The sequence below is a fragment of the Rhinolophus sinicus genome, linkage group LG16 (genome assembly GCF_036562045.2).
Source record: "Rhinolophus sinicus isolate RSC01 linkage group LG16, ASM3656204v1, whole genome shotgun sequence".
NCBI lineage: Eukaryota > Metazoa > Chordata > Mammalia > Chiroptera > Rhinolophidae > Rhinolophus > Rhinolophus sinicus.
Window position 1 is genome coordinate 36161260 of NC_133765.1, and position 26273 is coordinate 36187532.

Below are 26273 nucleotides of genomic sequence, written 5' to 3' on the forward strand. Positions count from 1 at the left end.
TTAGAAAAGATAAAGAACATTCTATAAAGGAAGAAGAAAAAGACATATACACAACATGGATCTCATAAATATAATGTTGAACAAAAGAGGCCAATCAGAAAAGATCGTATTGTGATCCCATTTACATAAAGTTAAAAAACAGGCAAAACGAATCCCTTAAATTTTGGAAGAGGCTAGTCAATGGGAGAGGACAAACGGAGCCTTTCTGGGAAGCTGGTAATGTTCCATTTCTCCATCTGTGTCCTGGTTACTATCCCATACCTGTCTTGTCAATTACCTGGGTGTTGTTTAAATTCATAGCGAGACACCTTATGATTTGTGTATTTTTGCTTGTATGCTATTCTTAAATTTAAAAGTTTACTTTAAAAAATGAAGATAAAATACATGGCCAATAAATATTTAAAAAGTATACTGGAAACCTTACCAGGAATCCAGAAAAATAAGATACAATTTTTCACTCTTTGGGTTGGCAAAAATTAAGTTTTATTTTGCAAGCTGTCTCAAAAATGTCTGGTTAGACACGGTTTATTTGATTTAGGATGCAAACAGGCCCCTGCATTGCATTTGGTTATTATGGCTCTTAGGTCGTTTAAAACCAATAATCCTCCCCTCCCTTCACTTTTTATACCATTCACTTGTCGAAGAAACTGGATCGTTGGTCCTGTACAGTACTCCCCATTCTGGATTTGGCTGACTGCTTCTGCTGCTTCTGCTTTTTTTCTCCATCCCCCGTATTTCCGGTAAACTGTTCGTTAGATTTAGGGGCCAGATCAGGTTATGGCTCAAAGGGTTTTGGCAGGAATCCATCATAGGTGGCGCTGGTACTTCCTTCTACAGATTGGTGGGTCCAGGGCTGCACAACTTGGCCCCTCCAGTATCCAGTTCCCCACTAACTCTTGGTTTTAATCTCTGGATGATCGTCGCCTGGACCTATCATTTCATTACGGGCTGCAAAAATTTTCTAATTATGTCACTCCTTCCTCATTTACTAGCTGGACTTTTCTAAAAAGAACTTTTCCTCAACTATTTTGTGACTCTGAGTGAAATACAGTTCTTCCAGTAAGGGCAAGAAGGATGCTAGATGCTTTCCCTTTATTTAAACATTTCAGAATTAATGAATGAGCTGGTGCCGTTGCCATGGGCAACGGTGGCCAATTATTGGGCACCATTAAGTTCAGTGATTCATATATGTGTATATCTATTTCATGTTTTCCAATCAATTGCAGTCATTTATCTTTGTTGAGGCTGTGGCAAGTTTTCCAGTCACGGTTTGGTTGCATTTTACGGAAAAGTTAAAAATAAAAATTATTTTTAGAAAAAGATTAAAACCTCACCAGGTCAGGGAGGGCTTCTGGAGGGTGGGTGCGGGGAGACAAAGCAACCTCAACCCAGTCCCGCCGGCTCCGGCCAGGTCGATGGCTGGTCCCCGCGTCTAGGGGCGGGGCCAGGCGTGGGCAGGGCCGTCGCGCCTTTGCGCGCGGGGCGGGGCAGGTGGCGCAGCAGCGGCAGCGGCGGGCACAAGCGCGGCGCGCGGTCCCCCAGCGCGCCTACGCGGTCCCTGCCGGAGCCGCGGCGTCCCTCTGTAGGGCCCTCACCCTGCTCCCTGACCCCCGCATCCCGCCGGCCCTAGGATGGGAGCACGCGCCTCGGGTGGGCCCCAGGCCCGGGCTGGGCTCCTGCTGCTGCTGCCGCTGCTGCTCGGGCTGCTGGCCCCCGGCGCGCAGGCGGCGCGGGGCCGAGGCGGCACCGAGAAGAACAGCTACCGCCGCACTGTCAACACCTTCTCGCAGAGCGTCAGCAGCCTGTTCGGCGAGGACAACGTGCGCATCGCTCAGAAGGTGGGTGTCGGGCCCGCGCCCGCGGTCACCTTGCCCCGGCCGCCGCGCACCTGGCGCCGAGGCCGGCCTGGGCCGTGCGCGGCCTCCGCTGCGTGGAAGAGGGGTGCCCATTCCGGGGACGGGGGTGGCCGGCCTGCGCCCCGAGGCCTGCCTGGCCAGTGTCGGCTCTGGTGGCCGGTTCCGGCTTGGAGCCAGGGTGCAAAGCCGCGGGGCGCCGTCTGTTCCACGCTGCACTTCTCCTTGGACCTTGCCCCCTAGGGCGGCGCGGCCAGGCTTCTCCTGGGGAGCGCTGACGCCGACCGCGCCTCTCATTCATTCATTCAACACGTTTGAATGAACACCTACTATGAGCCAGGCACCGTGCTGGGTGCCCAGGGGGCGCCCTGCCCGCTTACGCCCTCTACCCACGCTGCTGCGCTCTTCCCCTGAGCATCTTAGGCCCTCCTCCGGCTTTTAAGATGTTTAGGCTTCTTTCTTTCTTTCTTTTTTTAATTTACAAGAAAAGAAAGGGAACGATGCCGACTGTTCTGTTGCTTTAGCAACCTGGCTCATTAACCCTCCTGAGCGCCTACTGTGTGCCAGGCCTTTTACTTGCAGCGTTTTGTTCACTGTGAAGCTGTTTAGGATCCTGCAGCCCCCTGAGGTGGTGTTGAGACCTCAGAAGGAGCTCAGGGAGGCTCCCCACGCCATGCTTGGTCCGCTGGAGCTGGGTGGGATAGGCACGCCGTTAGGGCCACAGGGCCACCAGTAGCGCCCCAGAAAGGGGAAGGAAATGGGGGACAGTTGCACGTGGTAATGTGGGTCCTTGAGCACTGCTCTTGCCCTCCTCTTATTCCTTTGCGCTGGTCCTGGCGTTTTGGAATGGAGAGAAGTTTGGGTTGAAGTTTGGGCTCTGTTATTTGGCTTCAAGTTCTGGCTTTACTACTTACATGCTGGATGGCTTTAGGAAAGTGGTTTCCCTTCTTTGAGCCTCAGTTTCTTTATCCTGTTAAATAGGGATAATACCACCCCCTTCAGTGAGAGGCTGTGATTGTAAGTGGTGGGCCAGAGGAATGGCTGAGTTGATATTGATATCAGCTGCTCTTGGCAGTTCCACCCTAGCAAGGGTACAAATCAGCTTTGCTGAGCCCTGCTGGAAGGACCTTCAGGGTTCAAACACGTTTTCTGGTGCTTGAGATGGAGGGGGAAAAAAGAACCTTGAAACCCAAATCAGACTGGCTGGATATTCTTACTGGATGAAATGAAAGAGGTTAATTTGTTGGGGAAAGGAACGTCTGACCGTCCTCTCCTGTGGGTGTGTGGGTGCCTCTCGGGGAGGCTGTGGGTTCTGGAGGAGAGAACTCTTTGTCGGTGGTAGAGGATGTGAACAAGGTGAGTCTGCGTGCCCTGGGCGATTGGAGAGCAGAAAGCTTTTGTTTTAGAGCAGAAGGAAGTCTGACTTCTTTGTGCAGGATAAGCAGAAAGAAGCGATGTGTCAGCTGCGGGTTCTGTGTGAGAGTCTGAGGTTCACGGACATGAATTCCAATGCCGACATGCAAGGGCTTATCTTCTGGGTTGGGATCAATAAGACAGCGGTATTCTGGCAAAGAATCGGAGAATCTGGAGGTCCGAAGAACTCTTTTAGGGGTCAACCAGGGTTTGTGCCTCCAACAGAGATGATGGTAATACTATCTTCTGTTCCTTAAAAAGCGCAAAGTACTTTCATCGTTAGAGTAACTCATTTAATCCTTAGAACAATCCCATGGGGTAAGTACTGTTACCGTTTCCATTTTACAGGTGGGGAAACTGAGGCATGGGGTGGTGAAGTGACTGGCTTCACGTCTGGCTGAGTGGCAGAACCAGGACTTGAACCCAGGCAGAGTGGGCCGAGAGCCCATTCTAATACCCTCACCGGTCTTCCTGCCTTGTGACCCTTCTTGGTTTCTTCAATTGGTACAACATGTAGAATGAGGTTGACCTGACTTACTTCCAGCTGAGTGTAGCCCAGACCATCCAGGCTTGGTTAGGTGGTTTTGTTAATCTTAGTGAAAAGAAAACTGGGTCAGTTAGCAACTATAGTTTTCATCGCGCGTGGGTTTACTAATTAGAGCCAGAGCTGCTTGGTGGGTTGTGAAGTTCGAGCATGTTTAAAGAAACACCTTATTTTCTAATCTAGAACTTGTCTAAAATAAACCTATGACCTTATTGTTTGGAGCATGGGCCTTGCTGACGAGTAGACGTAGGTTTGAATCCCAGCTCTGCTTTTCACTAGCTCTGTGACTTTGGGCCAGTTGCTTAACGTCTCCGTGTCCCTTTTGTGCAAAGGAGATAAATTGGGGGTTAAATGTGATTAGTCTGGATGTATAATACCAGGCACTGAATAGTGTTTAGTTAATGGTTGAAGATATTTACATAAGAAAGGGATTCATCTGCTAGGAGAGTGATGTATTCATTAATTCATTTAACAGTTATTAAGCAACTTGTACGCGAGTGCTCACAGCAGCACTTTTCACATTAGCCAAAAAGTGAAACAACCCAAATATCTAGCAGCCGATGAATGGATAAACAAACTGTTCTGTCCATGCAGTGGAATATTGTGCAGCCATAAAAAGAATGAAGTATTGACACATGCTGCAGGTATGTGTCAAGTGAAGTACTAGTACATGATACACAGATGAACCTTCAAAAAAAAAAAAAAAAAGGGATACAAAAGGCCACATAGTGTGTGATTTCATTGATAGGAAATGTCCAGAATAGGCAAGTCCGCAGAGACAGAAAACAGATTAGTAGTTGCTCAGGGGAGAAGGCAGGGGAGTGACTACTAAATTAACAGGGATGCAAATGTTCCGGAACTAGATAGTAGTGACGACAGCACAGCATTGTGAATGTACATATTGCCACTGGGTTGTACACTTTCAAATGGTTTAAACGGCCGATTTGATGTTATATGTATTTTACAACAATTTTTTAAAATTTCTTAAGCACCTACTCTGTGGAGCACAAGCCAGACAAAATGTTCCTTCTCGAGAAGGTTTCATGGGACAGGCTGTAAGTAAGTAAAAAATAAATGAAACAAGATTATTTCAGCGGGATAGGTGCCATTAAAGAAACGAAACAGGATGGTGTAATAATAATGGTGGATAATCTTTGTTTAAGCTTCTCATGTGTCTGGCACGGTTCTAAGATAGAGGTGCTGTTGTCACCCCTGTTTTACAGACAAGGAAAGCGAATCAGTGGTAGATAGCTGGGCACGTCCACCCTCATAGCCCCTGCAGAACTGGAAATAATGGAGGGGAAATGAGCTGAGTGAGAAAGAGCGGGAGGGACAGAGCATCCCAGGGAGCGAGAACAGCACGTGCAAAGGCCCTGTGGTGGAAACGGGCTTGGTGCGGGGGAGAGCCAGTGTGGGTCATTGCATGGCTGCAACAGAGCCAGGGAGAAAAGGAGACATGCATCATGCTGGACCCAGGGGTTAACAAAGTAGACTCAATCATGTGCAAAAAAGGCATTGCAGAAAGCCAACAGGACGGGGTCCAGGTGTCCTGCCTGGAGGAAGGGGCATGAGTTGGGTCTGGGAAAATGGGTTGGCAGGGAAGGGAAGATCTGGGACAAGGTTGGTGGCAACGTTCCCAGGTGGCTGCATTGAGTTCTGGATCATGGGGAGCCCAGGGGAAAAAAAATCCAGCAGGACTGATATGGTGGGAACATCTGAATGCCAAGCTGAGAGCTGGTGTTTTTCTTTTCTTGCTCCTTTGCTTTTGTTTTAGTTTAGTTTTTTTTCTTTTTTAAAGAATCTTAACATTTCTAGGTCTTTTTAAAAAAATAAGGCCATAATTTCATGGAATACCATTTCAAATAGTTCAAAAGTTAGGAAAATAATCTGCCTGCTGCCTCTGACCCCCTCTCCCGTTCTCCTGCCCAGAAGCAGCCAGATGTTCAAAGTCTAGATAAGCATATAGGTATATACTTGTAGATCCGTTGTTGGTTTTCTGTTTGTTTTACACTATGTATGCTGTTCTGTACCTCCTTTTTCAATTAAACTTTGGAGATCAGACCTTATCAGTACATAACGTCTTGCTTCCTTTTTTTTGGAGGGCTGCAAAGAGCAAATTATTGTAAGGATGTACCATAATTTCACCCACACCTAATGGTGGAATGGTAGGCGTTTTGTTAGTTTGCTGTCTTTTGCCACTCAAACAAGGCTGCAATAAAGACCTCTCTTTACAGATGTGTGTGTGTGTGTGTGTGTGTGTGTGTGACCATAGACAAATTCATGTGTAAATTGTTAGAAATGGAATTGCTGAATCAAAGGGCCTGTGCATTTGAAACATTTTTAATTGAAATATAACCAGTGCACTTTCGTGCCTCATCAGTGGAACGAATGGTCACGCCCTAAGCACCCGTGTGACTAGCTTGGAGAACTAGAAATGGATTGTTCAGCCATCTCTGCCTCAAGATAACCACTTTCCTGACTTCTGATAACATCAATTCGTTTTATCTGCTTGTGTCCTATACACATAGTTCCACATGCACTTCTAATATTGAGAGAGACTACTGAATTGTTTATCAGAATTGTTTATTCTAGTTACTCGCATCAAACACACGTGAGGGCTGGCTGGTCCCCAAACCTGGTCCTACAAAGAGTATCATTAAACTTTTTGGCTTTTGTGTTTGAGATAGATGGTCTTCTCCCTGACTCAGGATCTTATTGGCATTTTCTTTTCTGGGAAATTGCCTTTTGTTTTCTTTGCCATTTTTCTATCAAACTGTTAGGGTTTTTTGTTTGCATTTTTGGCTGTTTGCAAGAAAAATCTTTTCAGCAAAATCACTTTCTACTCTTTTGTTTTTTTTCCACCAACGTTTTACCGGCTTCATGGGGGTGTAATTGACCTTACACTTCAACAGACTGCACATATTTAAAGTGGGACAAAAGTGGACACGTTGGTAAGTTGTTTGACATAGGCATATACCCATGAAAACATCACCACAACCAAAATAATGTTTCCTTTAACTTTTTATTTTGAAAAATTTCAAAGTACTGAAAAATTGAGAGACTAGAGTAAGGAACAGCTATGAAGTCTTCACCTAGGTTCATCGGTTGTTCACATTTTCCCGCAATTGTGTTGCTTTTTCTCTACACACAAAACACACACACACACACACAGTTTTTGACTGAACCATTTCAAAGTCAGTTGCACACATCATGACACTTCCTCCTACAGAACTGCAATACCGTCGTCCCCTCCAAGAAACTTCAATTTAGTACAATAAAATTTTGTAATATACAGTCCGTATTCACATTTCCTTTGTAGCTTTTTAAAAATTCCAACTTGCAATCAGGAATTGCTCATTGCATTTGGTTTTCCCATCTCTCTAATCTTTTTTAGCCTGTCAAAGTTCCCTCACTTTTTCGAGGATGCAGGAAGCATTTATGACTTTGACATTTTTGTCTTTTTTTTTGGTAACAGCTTTGTTAGCTGTTATAATTCAGATACCATACCATTCATGCATCTAAAGTTCAGTGCTTTTTAGTATATTCAGAGAGTTGTGCAACCCTCATCCCAATTTTAGAACACTTTTATCACCCCAAAAAGAAACTCCATGCCCCAGTTAGCAGGGACTCCCCTTTGCTCCCAGCCCCTGGCAGCTCGTAATCTACTTTCTGTGGCTATAGATTTAACTATTCTGGACATTGCATATCGATGGAATCACACTGTGGTCTTTTGCATCTGGCTTCTTTCACTCAGCATTGTGTTTTCAAGGTTTACCTTTGGTGTAGCGTGTGTCAGCATCTCATTTTCTCTTATGGCTTCTTATTTATCCATTCATTGGTTGATAGACACCTGGGTCGTTTCCACTCCTGTGACACTGCTATGTGCATTCATGCGCAAGTTCTTTTGCAAACACACGTTTTCAGTCCTTCGGGGTAGACCAGCAGTGGAATTGCTGGGGCACATGGTAGCTCTCACGTTTCAGGGAACCTCCGTAGAGCTGCGCGGTTTCACATTCCCACCGGCAGGGTATGAGGCTTCCGGTTCCTCCTCATGCTCGCCAACACTTGTTACTGTCTGTCTTTTTGACACTGGCCCTCCTCCTGGGGCTGATGTGGTATCTCACTGTGGCTTTGACTGGCCAGTGTCTTTTGCAGTGTCCCACAGGGGGTACTGTCTGATTGCTTCCTCGGGGTGGAGAGAAAATATTGAGAGCACACAGTTCTAGGGAGAATTCTGCAGAAGGGGTTTGGGTCCTTGCGGCGGAAGCACATCAGGGCACGGGGTGCCAGCTTGTCCCGTGCCTTTGATCTCTGGTGGAAGCTCGTGGCCCTTCGGCCCTCTTTTTCCCCTTTGTAATTCCCTCATGAATTGCACGTTCCAGCCCTTTGGGTCCGGGTGATCTTGCATTTCATTGTGTTCCTCTGAGCTGCAGGAACCCTGGCAGCCCTGACTTACCCAAGATGTACTTGCCCTTACGGCCTGATTCTCCTGGGGCAGGAAGCCGTCTGGAGGTGGGTGCCCAGGCCTCTGGCTGCAAGGGGAGGGGTGATGAAATCCCGGAGTGTGAGGAGTTTTGTCCCCTCCCACACCCACGACCCCAAGCCCCCTCGGTTTGTTCACCTGAATCTCCCTTGTTTTAACTTTTCATCCAGAAAATTGTCCAACACACACAAAGGGAGAAAGAAGCGTAGACTGAACCCCTGTCCTCATCACGCAGCACTTCCATTGATCAACTTTCTTCCATTTAAAACAAATTTTTAAAAGTTTTCAATTAGAGTTGACAGACAGTATTATACTAGTGCACAGCACAGTGGATCAACATTTGTACAACGTGGGAAGTGATCCCCCAGTAAGCCTAGTCCCCACCAGACACCCGACATGTTGCAGTGTTATTGACCATACTCCCTGCGCTGTACTTCACCTCCCGTGACTGTTTTGTAACTACCAGCTTGTATTTGTTAATCCCTTTCCATCTTTCAACCCATTCACCCAACCCCTACGCCATTCTTGTTGTATCTATCCCCCCTCAGAAACATTTTTAACCTGGAATAGTATTTTAATCTAAGACATATTAGTTTGGAGTGGAGGTCGGGCTTTCGTCCTTGTTGGGAGCGCCAGGGTTAGGGGGCCCCCCCCACCATTCATGGGTCTGACAGAAACAACCCCAGCAGCCCCACTATGGGGGCCTGCACTGTGTGCTGGCCCCGGGCTGAGGTCTGTACAGGTTCTGATGGGGAGTCCTCTCTCCGTCCCATTTTACAGCTGCGAAAACTGAGGCACAGAGAGGTTTAGCAGCGTGAGCAGGAATGTCTCTTCCTTCCCAAAGAACTGCCTCCTCACACCATTTCGGAGGAGTTGGGGCCATTTTAAAGGCTCGATATCCTTTTCTCACAACAGCCTCGGTGCAGACCCCTTTCCTTATTCCTCCATTTGAATACATTCGAAAAATTGCTATCTATTGACACACATGTGCAAAGTGTACACACTTTAAAGAATGATGACAGAAGAAACAAAATGTAATATGTCCGTAACATGGAATGGTATTTGGGAGTGAAGAAAAATTGAGTTGTGATTCATGCAACAACACAGGTGAACCTTGGAAATGTTATTCTGAGTGAGAGAAGCCAGATACAAAAGGTCACGTATTGTATGATTCCATTTGTGTGGAAAGTCTGGGAAAAGCAAACCCGTAGAGACAGACAGGAGATTAGTGGTTGCCCGGGTTGGGAGGAGGAGGGATGGAGAGTGACTGCTCATGTGTGCAAGGCTTCTTTTGTGGTGCTGAAATTGTTCTCGAATTACATTACAGTGATGATTGTACAAACCTGGTAAATATTCTAAATGTAAATGATCTGTCAATAAAGCTCTTTAACAACAACAACAAAGAATTATAACTAAACCAACACCAGTGTGCCCTGTATCTGGGTGAAGGTACGTTCTCCCAACCCCTCTTCCCCGCCCCCAAACCCCCAAAGAGAGGGGTAGTCACCTCTCTTCTCTCTGACATGTATACTTTCTCGCATTCTCCACATAGTCTTTGGACGTCTTTTTTTTGTTTGTTTTTTAAATCAACTCGCCCATTATTTTGTGTAACCCTTCCGTTGTTTTTACTAGCAGCTTTATGGATGTCTAATTCATGTACCATACAATTCACCCATTTAAAGTGTACAATTCGATGGATGTTCGTACTATATAGAGCTGTGCAGCCATCACCATAGTCCACGTAAGAACATTTTCACCACCCCCAAATAGAAATCCTGTACACTAGCTATCACCCCCTCCCCAGCCCCTGGGAACCACTGACCTGTGTTTTGATTATGGACTTGCCCTTTTTGGACATTTCATACAGAAGGAATTATACGACGTGTGGTCTTTGTGTCTGGCTTCTTCATAATGTTTTCAAGGTTCATCCATGTTTGGAGCATTATGGCCAAATAATATCCCATTGCATGACTATACCAAGTTTTGTTTATTCCCCATCAGCTGATGGCTACGTGGTCTTTAAACATAGAGATTCGGTTAGTGCCATTACCTAAGGCTGATTATTTAATGCTCTAATAACCAGATGGGGCAAGTGCTGTTACCTCCATTTGTCAGCTGAAGACTTGGAGATCTTAAGAATACATACAACATACCCATAGCCAACCTACCAAGTAAGAGGCCTCTTACTCTGGGTATTGAACCCTGGCAGTTAAGCTTCCAGCGCCGGGCACACTCAGCCAAGCCACAGTGCCAACACGGAGATTGCTGGGCTCCACTGCTCTCCTGTTTGCTGATTCAACCCTGCCCCTCCTTTTTTTTTTTTTTTTTTTTTTTTTAACAGGACTTTATTGGGGAACAGTGTGTACTTCCAGGCCTCTTTTTTCCAAGTCAAGTTGTTGTCCTTTCAATCTTAGTTGTGGAGGGTTCTGTTCAGCTTCAAGTTGTTCTTTCAGTCTTAGTTGTGGAGGGCGCAGCTCAGCTCCAGGTCCAGTTGCCGTTGCTAGTTGCAGGGGGCACAGCCCACCATCCCTTGTGGGAGTCGAACCGGCAACCTTGTGGTTGAGAGGATGCGCTCCAACCAACTGAGCCATCTGGGAGCTCAGCGGCAGCTCAGCTCAAGGTGCCGTGTTCAATTTTAGTTGCAGGGGGCGCTGCCCACCATCCCTTGCGGGAGTCGAGGAATTGAACTGGCAACCTTGTGGTTGAGAGCCTGCGCTCCAACCAACTGAGCCATCCGGGAGGCAGCTCAGCTCAAGGTGCCGTGTTCAACCTTAGTTGCAGGGGGCAGAGCCCACCATCCCTTGCGGGACTCGAGGGATTGAACTGGCAACCTTGTGGTTGAGAGCCCACTGGCCCATGTGGGAATCGAACCGAGTTAGGAGCACGGAGCTCTAACCGCCTGAGCCACCGGGCCAGCCCTGCCCCTCCTTCTTCCTCTGTCCTAGATGCACATTCCACCCAGGATATCCAATTTAAAATGCTGTAGCCAATTTACTCTTGAGGCATTTATCCTCCACATGTGAGCCAAAGGGAATGTGTACAGGGTCCCATTGGCTGTAATAGTGCAGGTTGGGAACAACTTAGGTGTCCATCAGCAGGGGATTGGTTAAATACCATCTTTAAAAAGAACGAGGCAGCTCTATACAGGCTGAGGTTGAGTAATCACCAAGGCAGAGTGTTACAGAGAAAAACTGCAGAATTGCACACGTATGCTATTATTTGTGGAAAAAATATTGGTTTGTGCCATTATTCACCCAGTGCATCCAAGGGAGACTACAGAAGTGAGTGCTAACAGTGGTGCCCTCCAGAAAGGGATTTGGGGTGTGGGGAGTGAGATGGGAGGCTTACTTTTCACCAAATTCCCATTTGTAGCTTTGGGTTTTGTGCCATATGTACAGAATATCAACTATTCAAAAAAATAAGGATTCTTAAAACTTTTGTATGAATTTTTATAATAAAAAATAAAAGTAAGCCATGGGAAAAAAAATAATAATAATGTGAAACGAGGCTACACCTCATATTCATATTACTCTAGCCCTGTGATTCTCCCAAATCACCTGTAGAGCTAATAAAGACCTCCCAGACCCTGGTGCCTAAAGCCGGAGAAGGCATGGGTCTCTATCATTTCCATGGATACAGCCTACGTGTGAGAACCACCTTTCTCCCCTGTCAGCCTTTCAGAGCTACTCCCTTGTCGCATCGCCTCACCTCCTGGTGAAATAGATCAGAGGCGTAAACTCCCACATTTACAAATGAGAAATCAGAAGTACAAACTGCCAGTCCTAGTCACAGGGGATGTAAAGCCCCGCATAGGGAATATAGTCAATAATATTGTAATAATCATGCATTGCCAGGTGGGTACCAGGCTTATGGGGGGCGGGAGGGATCACTTCGTAAGCTATATAAATGTCTGACTACTATGCTGTACTCCTGTAATGAATATAATATCGCATGTCAACTCTAAAAGAAAAATACATTTAAGACATTAAAAATAAATAAAAATGAGAAGTCAGGCAGAGGAAAGCGGAGACCTTGACAAAAAGGTCAGCAGAAGGCTGCAGGAGAAATGGGATGTGGAGCAAAATGGCTCTGGGAGCGCTCCCATCTCCCAGGGGACATCACTTGGCCTGCAGAAGGGAGGTTGGACCGAATTTCTCTCAGTTCTTGGCCCACCGCCAGTTGGTCCAAGCTAAGTCAGTCCCCTGGGCTACTTGGCTACTCCTAGTGTGACCATGATCAGGTCCGCTGTTTTCCCCCTGAACTATAAACTGATGGGCTTGGCTGGACTAGGGAGAAGGCAACGTGGACCGAGGTAGTGATGACCCTTCTCTTGTCTCTGCAGTTCTTGACCAGGCTGACCGAGAGGTTCGTGCTGGGAGTGGATATGTTTGTGGAAACAATATGGAAAGTTTGGACGGATATCTTGGATGTACTTGGCCTTGACGGTAGGTGAGGGGGGTAGTTGGGGGCGCGGGATTCATTCAAGGTGCTGTTTTATTCTGGTGGTTCTCAAAGTGTGGAACCGGCACCCATGGTGAGTGGTAGATGACACACCTTGCGGGGGTGGGGGCAGCGATGATGTGAATGAAGATTTCTTATTGTAATAGTTGCATACACAAATGGGCTGTCAAAGCTGAGAGTCACAGAGGCTACTTAGGATAAGGTGCCAGTGGATAGTGCCAACTCGTCTGCCCCCTGGCAAACTGCATGGACCAGAGGTGGCTTCTCTGGGTGGTTGGGATCTGTGGCAAACTACTCCAGTTACTTACACAGAAAGAGATTGAATACGGAGAGTGGGGTGCTCCTGGAATCATCAGAGGGTCTGAAGAGGCCACAGGTGTCCCCAGCCACAGCCGACCTGGCCTGCCAGCTGTTGCTAACCCTGTTCCAAGAATCTGGAGGACCGCTGCGGGAGCTGCTGAAGTCAAGAACACAGCCCGGGTCCAGGCTGCCACCTCTCTCTCCAGGAAGTCTGCAGCAGCCTCCTGTGTCAGGGTCCCCAAGACCACGCCAGACACAGTGACTCTAGGAACACCCCCCCCACACTGCCTGGGGTCGTACTCAACGGCTGTGGTTCATTCCACTCCAGCGTAAGGACACAAAGCACAGTCGGCAAAGCAAAAAGGCACCTGGGGTGAAGTCCAGAGGAGACCGGGCTCCAGCTTCCAGAGTCTTCTCCCAGCGAAGTCACACCGGATGCTCTTAATTCACCAGCAGTGAGCTGTGACAACACGTGTGAAGTGTCGTCTATCAGGGAAGCCCATCAGAGACTCAGCACCCAGGGTGTTTATTGGGGGCTGGTCACCAAGGCACCCTCTGCCTGGCACGGACCAAAATTCCAGACTTCCCTGAAGGTCAGCATAAACCATACTGTTTGTACAAACTGTCAAGGCCCAGTGAGCCACACTTACCAGGAAGTAGAGCAGCCGCTCTCTGCAATGTGTGTTTTTTCCACTCCACCAACCAGTGACCTCAATTCTCCTCGGACGCTGACCAGGCATTCCACAGATTTAACTCAATTCTGACACGATCTACGTGGAGATAGCATCAGATTCCTCAGATTCCACAGATCAAGGGCTCAGTACCACCAGACTGCCCACTCCAGAGCAGAGGCAGCCTTCTGACTACACGGAGCGGACCAGAACAGAGCCACTCTCTGGCGGGACCACGAGGCCAGAAATGCTTGTGTTCCTGCCTGTTCCCAGGTGAAGAATTCGCTTCTGCACCAGGGTTTTTCCCCTTTTATTTGATGCATAAGCTTCAGAGCATCCGAAGGCCTTTGGAAGTTGTGTCTTATGCTTACAAGTCCAAGTGTGTAAAAGACTTTGCTGGAAACTACTCCCCAGTTGCATGTGCTGCTACGAAATCTTTCCTTGAGGGCAATCCTCTAATTTCCTTCTTCAGAATGTTCCAGGGTGCTGGTTAAAATGGAGACTTCTCAGCCCAGCGCAGTCTGATGGGAATGGAATACCAGCCACCCATGTAATGTGAAACGTTCTAGCTGTCACATTAAAAGGAAAAAGAAGCCGGTGAAATGAATTTCAATAACAAATTTTGGTTAGCCCAACAGATCCAAAATATTGCCATCTCAACTTGTCATCAACCTGGAAAGTGATTAATGAGGCAGCTTACGTTGTGGGGGCAGGGGGATTATGTCTTCGAAATCCAGTCTGTATTTGACATGTGGGGACAGAGTCCCAGAGAGCAATTTCTAGGCTCTCGGCCTCACGTGGAAAGGTGCTGGCTCGGTTCTTAGATGGCTATCAGCTGTGGCTGGGTGGCCATCAGCTGTAACCAGTTAGCCATTAGCCACTAATAGAACTGCCGTGGCTACGCTAGGGGGTTGGGTGGGTGTTTGGTTGGCAGAGAAGTGGATGGCGGATTGCTGCTAGCAAGTGCGGTTAGCAAGCAGATTGTGGATTGTGGATCATGTTTATCCTACTTCCTGTGTCTTGCTCAGCTGCCAGCGAGACTGGGGTGCAATAAGACCCCTCATTGGGGTACTGGTGGATGTTTGCTTTTGTCTCGACCAGCCGCCATCGAGAATATAGTGGTGACTCCCCTATCTATGGCTCCGTTGTTGTTCCTTTTTGGCCTCCCCATGTCCTGCATTCTTGTGCAAGGAACGGGAGCTAAGACCTTGCATGACAACACAGCGCATCTCAAATGAAACTCACCACATCTCCAGGCCTGTGGCTACTCCCATGGCCAGCATGGCTCGAGCCCCACTCCATGTCTGCTGGCTCAGGACACTGCTGGGACGTAGAGCACGTGGCTAGGTGTCAGAAGGGTGAGTGTAAGTCTCCCATCTTCATTAGGTTTTTGCTTTCTCTGAAGCCTCTGAGGCCACTTCTGACAAAATGCTGCTGTGACTCCCTGCGTCGGAGCTCCTCCAGCTCGGTCCTGTCCTACTTGTGGGACCCTGCGCCAGTCACTCTCTGTGCCTGAGTCCCCATGTGGAAAATGCTACGTGTCTTGTCAGCAGCACATTGTGAGGATTGAATGACAATTCATGCAGAGCGGCCAGAACAGTGCCTCGTCCACAGGAAATACCCAGTGACCCTCGATGGCTTCTGAAGAGGCTCTGCTCCAAAACATAAGTCACGCAGTTCTCAGTTCTCTGTGCAGAGGCCGCCTGTGTCCGTCCCTGCCCAGAGCCAGCTTTCCCCTCCTCCATCCTGGGGACTCTAAAGATGAGCAGTGACATAAAGCCAGGTCAAGCTGAGGACAAGTCTGCCACCAAAACGTCCAGTTTTCTTTGAATGGTTAACAAGGTTGAATGTGTCCCCCTAAAACTCATACGTCAAAGTTTTAACTCCCAGGACCTCAGAATGTGACCTTATTTGGAAATAGGGTCATTGCAGATGTCATTAGTTAAGGTGAGGTCACTGGAGTAGGGTGGCCCCCTGATCCAGTATGACTGGTGGTGACCTCATAAGAAGGGGACATTTGCACCCAGAGACACACAGGGAGAAGCCACATGAACATAAGGCAGTCATCAGGGTGATGCGACAATGCTGAGGATTACTAACCACCAGGAGCTGGGCGAGGCCTGGAACTGCGCAGAGGCAGAGACCCCAGAAGGAACGCCCCCACACACACACATCGGTCTCAGACGTCGGCCTCCAGAACGGGAGAGTGTCCATTCCTCAGCTTGTGGCACTTTGTTATGGCAGCCCCAGGAAATGAATGCAGTCCCTGTTTGCTCTAGGGCAGAACACCCCGAGTTGCTCTTGTTCTCTTTAGGACTTTTAGGACATCTAAGGAGCAAGGTTGCTTCTTACCACCTCCCTTGACTGAAGCAGCTGTTTCTACTTAAGTCGTTGAATGGTGGCCCGCAGGTTAGCTGTTCTCACCTCCAGGCCAGGATTTCCCCCAGGTGACCCTGTACCTGCTCATCACCTGTCTTAGCCCCTGGATAACATGATAGTACATGTTATGTGGCTTTGGACATATAGTCCACCATACTTCTCAAAGTATGCTCTGAGGAACCCTGGGGGGTCCCTTTTTCTAGCAACATGTTTCAATGAGGCCAGGCGTTCAACACATTCTTCAATAATTTTTATATACCCATTACATGTGGATAATATTTTGAATATGTTGGGTTAAATATTTTAACATTCATTTTACCTGTTTCTTTTTGCCTTTTTTAATGAGGCTTCTAGAAAAGTTAAAATTAATACGTGGCCCACATTGACAGCTGGCATTCTATTTCTGTGAATTGAAAAACAGGTTGAGAACCCAACTCTCTCCTAACAAGCCAGATTAACAAGATTTGCAAAAATGCAAAACAGTGCCATTGTTCTTGCTATGGTTTTTGTTGTTTGTTTTGGGAAACAGATATTTTTTATGAAAAATATATTATTTGTGTTAACCTTCAATGGGTTCATTGTTATTTTTAAACTAGTTAATAATAGCAGTGTTTAAAATTTATACCTTTTGCTTAATTTTGCTTTGAACCTAAAACACGTTTGAAAATTTGTGTATTTTTTAAAAAGCTTTAAGAAAAATTAGCCTGAAAGTATGAGGTGTATTAAAGTACAAAATCACAAAGAAAAAAATTTTAAAGTTAAGAATTTATTAAAAATTGGTTTTAGTTTCTGCTATGTAAATATAAATAGACAGAACTCATACATATAAATATTGGTTTAGTCTCATCCTCTGCAGGAGTTAAGTTTGAAAGTCAGCTCCAAAGTCGAAACCACTAGTCAAAGTGCTCCGATGCCTCTGAAGGCACCACGAAGCAAGCTGTCATCTGGCTTTCGGGGAGTCCTGGGGGCCCCTGTGGCTTCAGCCCGGGAGAAGGTTGCTGTTTGCGAGGTTGGGCCCCAGGCGCAGTGGCCAGCTTGTGCACGGCAGTCTGACCACTTTTGGGGTTGGGGGGAGGGTGCAAAACATTCATACTGCAGATGCATTTAGAGACTGGGAAGTCCCAGGTTCCAGACGTTTCGTCTCATGCGTGCTCTGAGTCCACACTTACCCACCCCACATCGTCACATCCCACATCACCCATGCCCTGCTCTTCCCCTTGTGCACAGAGTAGGTTGTGCGTTGGCCAGTAGATCTGAAAGTGAGGCCCTCACACCAGCGGCTGCAGCAACAGCGTCCCAGAAACTTGTAAGCGGTGCAGATTGCCTGGCCCAGCCCTGACCTACGGAATCGATGTCTTGGGGTGGGGCCCAGCTGCCTGTGTTCATAAGCCCTTTGGGGTTTTCTGGGACACACACTCAAGTTTGAGAGCTGTTGGTGTAAGTTAAATGCACGTAGCAGGTAACTCCTCTTGAGCATGGGAACTGACACCATAAGGAGACAATCAGACAATTCCAGAATGTAGGTCTTTCTGCAAGAAAATGAGGCTGGACAAACCAGTCTTCAGAAGGTCCGTGTCATGGGACTCTTCTAGATTAAAGAAGACTGACGCCCCATGGCCACATGCAGCACAGAACCGTGATTGGGTCCTGGCTGGGGGAGAACAGATATAGTAAATATATTCCTGGATAACTGGGGGAGTGTGAATGATATTATGGAATTTAATATTCTTAGGTGCGATCGTAGTATCATGGGTCCTGGGTGTTGAGGGAAATATTATCTTTATTCTTAAAAGGTGGAAGGCATCAGAATTAGAAAGGAAGAAGTAAAACTGTCCCTATTTGCAGATGACATGATTTTATGTATACAAAATCACCCAAACTGTTAGATCTAATCAATGAATTCAGTAAAGTTGCAGGGTACAAAATTTACATATAAAAGTCAGTAGCGTTTCTATACACTAACAATGCATTATCTGAAAGAGAAATAAAAGGATCCCATTTATAACATCAAAAACAATAAAATACTTAGGAATAAACTTAGCCAAGGAGGTGAAAGCTCTGTACTCTGAAAACGGTAAGACATAAATGAAAGAAATCGAAGAAGACACAAATAAATGGAAAAGTATCCTGTGTTAATGAATTGGAATAATTAATATTGTTAAAATGTCCATGTTACCCAAAGCACCTATCGATTCAATGCAATCCTTATCAAGCTTCCAATGGCATTTTTCACGGAAGTAGAAAAAATCCTAAAATTTATCTGGAACTACAAAAGACCCTGATAAGCCAAAGTCGTCCTGGGAAAGAAGAACAAAGCAGGAGGCATCACATATCCTGATTTCAGGATCTAGGAATCAAAACAGAATGGTAGTGGCATAAAAACAGACAGGCAGACTAGAGGAACAGAATCGAGAGCCCAGAAACAAACCCATGCATACATGGTCAACTAATATTTGACACGGGAGCCAAGAATACTCGATGGAGAAAAGATAGTCTCTGCAATAAAATTGGAAATTCACCTGTAAAAGAGTGAAACTAAACCCCTATCTTACACCACTCACAAAAATCAACTCAAAATGGATTAAAGACTTAATGTAAGAACAGAAACCATAAAACTCCTAGAAGAAAACATAGGTGGTAATCTTGATGTTGGTCTTGGTGATGATTTTTTAGATTTGACACCAAAAGCAAAAATAAACAAGTGGAACTACATCAAATTAAAAGGCTTCTGCGCAGCAAAAGAAAGAATCAAGAAAATGTAAAGAACCTATGGAATAGGAAAAAATATTTGTAACCCATATACCTGTTAAGGGGTTAACATCCAAAATATATAAAGAACTCATAATATGCAATAACAAAAAGCCAAATAATCCAATTTAAAAATGGGCAAAGGACCTGAATAGATATTTTTCCAAAGACCGTAATGAATGGCCAACAGGTATGTGAAAAGGTGCTGTTCAATATCACACATCATCAGGGAAATGCAAATCAAAACCACAGTGAGATACCACCTCACAGCTGTTGGAATGGCTCTTTTCAAAAAGATGACAAATGCTGATGAGGATGTGGAGAAAAGGGAACCCTGGTTACTGTGGGTGGGATTGTAAATTGGCATAGCCACAATAGAAAACAGTATGGAGGAGCCTCAAAAAGTTAAAAATAGAATACGCTATGAGCCAGCAATCCTTCTGGATATACATGCAAAGGAAATAAAGTCAGTATGTGGAAGAGATTTCTGCCCCCCCATGTTCCCTGCAGCATTATTCCCAATAGCCAAGACATGGAAACACCCTACGTGTCCACCGGCAGATGAATGGATAACGCAGTTGTGATATATAGAGCACAATGGAATAGTATTCAGACATAACAAGAAGGAAATCCCGCCATTTGCGACAACATGGATGGACCCGGAGGGTATCAGACTGAGAAAGACAAATACTGTATGATCTCATTTATATGTGGACTCTTAAAAAAAAAAACTCATAGAAAAAGATCAGATTTGTGGTTATCAGAGACGGGATGGGGTGTGGGGGAATTGGATGAGGGTGGTCAAAAGGTACAAACTTCCAGCTGAAATAGAAATAAGTCCTGGGGATGTAATGTACAACATGGTGACCATTGTTAACACTGCTGTGTGATACATTGGAAAGTTGTTAAGTGAGTACTAGAGCCTAAGAGTCCTCAGGACAAGAAAAACAATCGTTTTTTTGCCTTTTTGGCATCTATATGACGTGACGGATGTTATCTAAACTTACGGTCATCATGTCACAATATATGTAAGTCACGCCATCATGCTGCACACCTTGCCTTCTACAGTACTGTACGTCCATTATATCTCAATAAAACGGGGGGCAAAGCGTGCTAAAGTATGATGTGTACATCTGTCAAATGGTTTGGTAAAAAAAAAAGATGTGACTAGAGAGATGAAACACAATTGTTAAACCTAGGTGGTTTCAATAGAAGTATTTTACTGTTATTTTAACTTTTCTGTTTGAAAATTTTCTTAAGTTGGGCACACAGAAGACGCAACTCCTCCATTTCACTCCAGGCTTAGGATGGAACTTCATGTGTGGGTACCAGTTACGATTAGATTTGGCTGTGAGTAAAAAACCCCTAATAATAGCAACTTAAACAAGATGGACACTTGTTTCTCTTATGTGAGAATTCACAGGTAGGTGGTTAGGCGGGTAGGTAGCTTTGCAGCACGTGGTCCTCAGGACCCAGGCACCTTCCATCTTATTGCTCCCCGATAGGTGACTTTTCTTCCCTCATGGCCCAAGACAGCTGCTCCCACTCCTACCTTCGCATCCACATTCCAGCAGGCAGAAGAAGAAGAGGTAAAGGGCACAGTCCTGCTACTTTCAGGAAAAGCCCCTTGAAGCCCACAGAACATTTCCTCTTCCCTCTCCCTGACCAAAGCTTAGCCATGTAGCTGTTAGGGAGACTGGGACAGGCCTTTGTCCTGGGCAGCCGTGTGCCCAGCCTGAAACTGGGCATTTGTTATTTGGAAGACAGGAAGGGAGGAAGTCAAGGGAGAGTTTGCAGGCTCTGCCCCGCCATGACAGGTGTTTTGAACCCATGATACAGCAGGCAGGCTGACAGGCATGCTCTGTATTTTGCTAGGGTAGTCTGAAGGTCACTGAAGCAGCTTAGTTCCTTGGGCTTTTGCAGATGCCCAGCACATGAGCTCTGCTGCCCCCCCGCCCCCACCTTGTCGGGAAACCCCTGACTCCATATAACCAGCCACTGTCCCTCTTTTCTGTTCTGCAGTCTCGAACCTGTCCCAGTATTTCAACCCCGCCTCGGTGGCCAGCAGCCCAACCCGTGCCCTTCTGCTGGTCGGTGTGGTCCTCCTGGCCTACTGGTTCTTGTCTCTGACCTTGGGCTTCACCTTCAGCATCCTGCACGTGGCGTTTGGCCGCTTCTTCTGGGTGTTTCGGGTCATCCTGTTTTCCATGTCCTGCGTGTACATCCTGCACAAGTACGAGGGGGAGCCGGAGAACGCCATCCTGCCCCTGTGCTTCGTGGTGGCCGTCTACTTCATGACTGGGCCCATGGGCTTCTACTGGCGTGGCGTCCCCAACAGCCCCAGCGTTGAGGAGAAGCTGGAGCACCTGGAGAATCAGGTCCGACTGCTAAGCATCCGCCTCAACCGGGTGCTGGAAAGTCTCGACCGCGCCAACAGCAAGTGACAATCAGCCAGCCGGCCGGGTCCCCTCACACCAGCGCCCTCTCTCAGAAAACAGAAAAGAAAAAAGAAAAAAAGAACACCAAACCCCAAACAATCTTAATAAACATTCCTGAACAAGAGAGTGGCGCTTGGTGAGGGTATTTCCGGCCACAGGCAAACTCGTAGGATGCGTTCCAAGGGGAACGGTGAGCTCGTTTACGTAGAACTCCCTACGAAGTGTCATTAGCGGAAGAAATATTTTTTAAACAAAGGATATAACCATATTAGCTGTACAGTCAGAGAAGTTTATCTGCATAGAGCATAAAGTTAATTTTTTCAAGCATTTAAATACATCTTTTGTAAGGTTTTTTAATAAAGGCAGACCCGAGTCAAGTTTATTAAAACTTTACGTGGAGGGGAAGCATATGCTAATTGGACATGTTTAGCAAAGTTAAGGTTTCTTTTCACAGTGTAGGGATTACTGGGTGAGGTCTGTGCGTTATTTTCATGTTCCAAAATGGTGAGCTTCATTTTATGTTATTTTTGGTTGATGTGGACCGAGCTGATGAATGTTGTCACTTATGAATGTAGATGGTTGGGCTTGACGTGGAAACTAAATGTCTCTTGGATCTTAGTGACGCGAGCCAAGCTGCCGTCGATTAGATTTCTAAGTGAAGAAGTCATTATTTGTAGGAAACCTGATATTCCCCCCCCCCTCTGTGCTTGGATGAATTTTAACCTCAATGTTTTGTGAAGGAAAAGCTCAAGGACGGGGTGAAGAAATATCTTTGGGGTCAGACGTTAGGAGCTGTCTGGGTAGGCGTCCAGGCTCACCCAGGAACCTTTTGATGTCCCAATTTCACTGTTTGCCAGCTAGGCCTATATAGGAAAGATGAGCTCTCACGGGTGTTTTGTTTGTTTATTGCATTTTTGTTTTTGGTTGACTCGGGACCTTAGAAGGAAAACAAATCATAGCAGCTAATAACATTTTCAAGTCTGTTGCTGCTTAGAAAGCGTCTCAGGAACAATCCGCAGCGTAAACAAGCCTGGGAGAAGATCTGAATTGTTTTTCCTGAAATGTCTACAATACACAGGTTAGGTGTTCTCTGTCTGAAATCTGCAGCGTCCTCATTTTAGGTGGTCTCTAGGGGCAGAGAGAAGTACATGCAGGGCAGACAGCTGTGGGGGGCCTGAACAGGGGAGTTTTACAAGGCTTGGATCTGGGGCTGGTGGAAACGCCCCCTGCCTAGGACCCCCCAAGGGTGTTGGCAAGCACCAGGAAACCGGGCAAGCTAAGGCAGCTGCTGCAGAACTCACTTTTGAAGGCTGCCGCAGGGTCATGACTGTCTCCACAGCCTTTCCCTGCCCACCGCTGTGCCCTGGCAGCCCCCACCCAGGGCCCCGGTGTGCACATTTGCAGAGATCTCTGCCTGCCCGATCGTGTAGAACCAAGACCTTCTGGTTCGGGTACCACACTGGGGATAACTCGGCTGTCTGCCCTGTTTCTGTCACGTTTTATTTTTGGTTGGAAGTATCTGGAACACGGAAGCAGATGTTTCTGAGGATGTTTATGAAACTTCTCTTTTGAAAGTGCACCTCACGGGACCCAGCACTCACTTTCTGGAATGCGTACCTGTTCTCTAGGATTTGCTCAGCAAATCGTCATCCATGGGCATTTGAAACCTGTGGTTTCTGGATTGAAACTGCCCTTTTTTGTCATTTAGATCCTTGTGGATGAATCTGTTCTAGCACTGGGAACAAATGACTCTAGGGAGGTCATTGTCACCGTCCTTTCCTGTTACGTGTGCATTTGGCTTTTGTGCACTGGGCATGCTTATGTACTAAAACATTACTTTGCTTCTGTTGACGGGTAGGGGTGGGGGCGTAGGAGGTGGGGTTGGCATATTCCACACAAAGCTTTTAAGTCTTAAACTCTCACCGGTTCGGGTCTCACAGCCACTCCATTCCCCATCTCACCCTCACACCTGACACCTGAAGGTCCCCAGGCTGGATGGAGATCCAGGCAGGAAGGCCATGTTAATGTCCAGTAAATCGAGGGCAGCACACGAATGTGGGCAGTAGTGGACCAAGACTGTACAAGCATCCACTGAAAATTGCTATCGGGACTTTGCAGCGTTTTTACCGAACTGGCTGAGTGTAGACTCTGAAGCCCATTTTACAGTTCGATACACTCAAGTGAGAGGTGTCTTTATTTTTCATGAAAGAGCCTCACTTAATTAGGAGTAGCACTTCAGGATAGAAGCTTGTGGGAAATTCTGATAGAAGTCCCTAGATGTTAGGTTGGAATGACTCTTGCTTTTTAATGCAGAAATTTGACTTTTGTTTGGGCATAGTCCTTACCTCAAATCGTTAGGGATTTTTTTTTTTTTCTTTCTCCATTCCACGGAAGCTTATAGGGTATTTGGCGTTCCGCTGCCACTCCCACCCGTCTCTCTTTTTTCTCTTTTGTACGTGGAAAAATGTATTTTTGTACCATATCTCATACCTTGACGAGAAGCCTTTTTTATATCTTTAGGGCTGTAGAATATCTTAGTGCAGCACTTAATTAAATGTGATACAAAAACATCCTGGTGAGAACGTGGATCTGTTATAATTAAGAGTCAGTTTTTAAAATATCTTAATCAGTGTTAATTTCCCAGTACTTCAGTATCACAGTAAATACCAAGAGCAGAAAATAGTCCAGAAAAGAAAAAGGACCCACAGTCTCTAAATTACTGGATTTGGGGGGATATTTTGGGATCAATGTTTACAGTGGTCTCTTCCGTGACTGGCAGAGATTCTTTCGTGGCACGTAAGCCTTCCATAAATATATTTTCTGATACCAGTAGCATTACCTGCCCCCTGGGTTTCTTTTGCTTCACGTTGCTGTGATACGCCTTATCATTTCTGGGAACAAAGTACAGCACCAATAGAATTTCTTGAAAGCTGGTCTGGGGTCTCAATTTACAAAGGTGACTGAGTGATAGCATGTAGGGCATAATACCATTGAAAGAAGGTTTTTAATACAGTTCCCTGAAGATGAGACACACAGAGTGCCACACAGGGCTGCCTGAATGCTGCCACAAGCAGGGTCAGGAAGCAGAGAGGGGAACTGGGACCATGCCTTTCTGACTGGTGGTGGGAAGTAACTGGCTGGGGACATCCCCTATTGGGTACGAAGTGTTAAACATACAGGTCGTGACTTTTGCACACCCAGGAGGACTGGCTTGAGGGGAAGACGGAAACCACTTTGACTGTCAGTCTGTCTGAGTCAGCTGCTTTACCGACAGATTAGGAACAACATGTGAAATAGCCAGTGCAGACTCTAAAGCATAGTGTATACACCTGGTCCCTAGTGGGACTCCTCAGTGGCTTCATTTCCGTGCTTCCTGCTTCTTAAGATGCTTTTGCTGAACGACATCTGCCTTATGGGTTGATGCCCGATAACGTCCCCCTGCTGGGTTCTGAATTGGCTGGCTTAGCCAACGCCAGCTCTCAGCATCCAGCTAGCTCAAATTAAAAGGAATTCCTAAGACCTGAAGGTGTCAATCCTCCCACAACTTAATTTTTTTAATAATGTATTACTAGTCTGCAAAGTCTTGTTGATGGCCATTTGAGTAGTTGGACTTTTGCTCCTCTAACAGTACCCTTAAAATTAGCACTGGACAGACATCGGTATGATGTCCAGTATCTGACATACACAGACTTTGTTCAGCATACTGAATTCTGTGCTTTGCTCTGCCATGATTCCTTGATACGTAACAGATACACCAGGACCAGCTTTTCCTTTGTGGCGTCATAAAAAGCTGATTGTCACTTGCATTGTCTACTGAAAACCTGTGGCAGCTAGTGGTGTTATTGACCATATGTGCTAATGTCTTCTTGCAGATTAAAAGGTTTTCCTGTAGTGTCCATTTCATATCTGCATGTGTGTTAAATCTCTGAATACCGTGTAATTAAATCGATTTCTTGTGATGGTGATGGCAACTCACGCTCACTTCACATCCAACAAAGCAGTTTCCTTCTTCTTAACTTGGAAATCATATGTGAGGTACGGTACCCATTGTCAGTACACTCCTGATTCAGTTCCTATTTTGTGTGCCTGGTTATGACTTTGATATAGCATTTAATTGGACACATACGATAAACCCATTTGATTTTAATATAGTGGGGTGTGTGTGTATGTGGTATGTCCACACTGTAGTCCCGTGAGCCTCCAAAAACTGATTCTACAAATATCATATATAGACATAAATGTATAAGGCTTATTTTTTTTGCAAAGTGATACATACATTCCTGTTATTTATTAAATAACTGGCTTTGGTGTTATGTAGCGATATTTGTAGACTGATTTCAGAACAGAATGAAGATATTGTGAAAATTACAGCTTAATAAATGTTTATTGTAATTTTGTTGTATGGACTTCTGAAATATATTTCATCACTTCCAGCCAGGCCTTTGTGGAGTTTTCCCAGTTTTGACACGTAATGCTGATTCTATGGTTTTGTTCCCTTATCTGAGAAGGTCATACAATCTTGAATTTAAAATGTTAGATTGGAGGTAGGGTTGTCAGATAAAATACAGGATGCCTGCTTAAATTTAGTTTAACTGTATCCCATGTACTATTTGGGACATACTTATACTAAGAAAGTATTTGTTGCTTATCTGAAATTCCAATTTAACCAGGCATCCTGTATTTTTATTTGCTAATTTGGGCAACCCTACCAGAATTTTGCAACTGATGTACACCTTTCCACCCCACCCTGAACCAAGATGCTTTCAAGATAACAATTGTGTGTGCTAACAATTGTTTTTCTAGCAAACATTCAGGAACAAATGTAACAAGAGAACAGTCAAGTTAAATCTGCTTATGACCTGAGTATTGCTTATATTACAAAGAAAGTCTCAAGAGCCCATAGGGGACATTTTGAGGCTAGTCATTGTGACATTTTTGGGAAGCCACCCGGCTGGCTGGCGCAGCATTGGGAGAGTGAGCAGG

General features: G+C 45.9%; 1 protein-coding gene across 1 annotated transcript; it reads left to right on the forward strand.

Moving 5' to 3' along the window:
- Positions 1–1473: 1473 nt before the first annotated feature.
- Positions 1474–25682, forward strand: BRI3BP (BRI3 binding protein). Its single transcript, XM_019748785.2, has 3 exons — positions 1474–1838; positions 12636–12738; positions 20875–25682. The coding sequence occupies exons 1-3, from the start codon at positions 1632–1634 to the stop codon at positions 21294–21296; spliced, it is 732 nt and encodes a 243-aa protein (XP_019604344.1). The 5' UTR covers positions 1474–1631; the 3' UTR covers positions 21297–25682.
- The last annotated feature ends 591 nt before the right edge of the window (positions 25683–26273 follow it).

Bases quoted from the DNA above. Each gene is read 5' to 3' on its own strand.
- BRI3BP (XM_019748785.2), top strand. From the start codon at position 1,632: ATGGGAGCACGCGCCTCGGGTGGGCCCCAGGCCCGGGCTGGGCTCCTG. The intron at 1,839-12,635 runs GTGGGTGTCGGG...TTGTCTCTGCAG, and splicing joins ACGTGCGCATCGCTCAGAAG to TTCTTGACCAGGCTGACCGA. The intron at 12,739-20,874 runs GTAGGTGAGGGG...TCTGTTCTGCAG, and splicing joins GGATGTACTTGGCCTTGACG to TCTCGAACCTGTCCCAGTAT.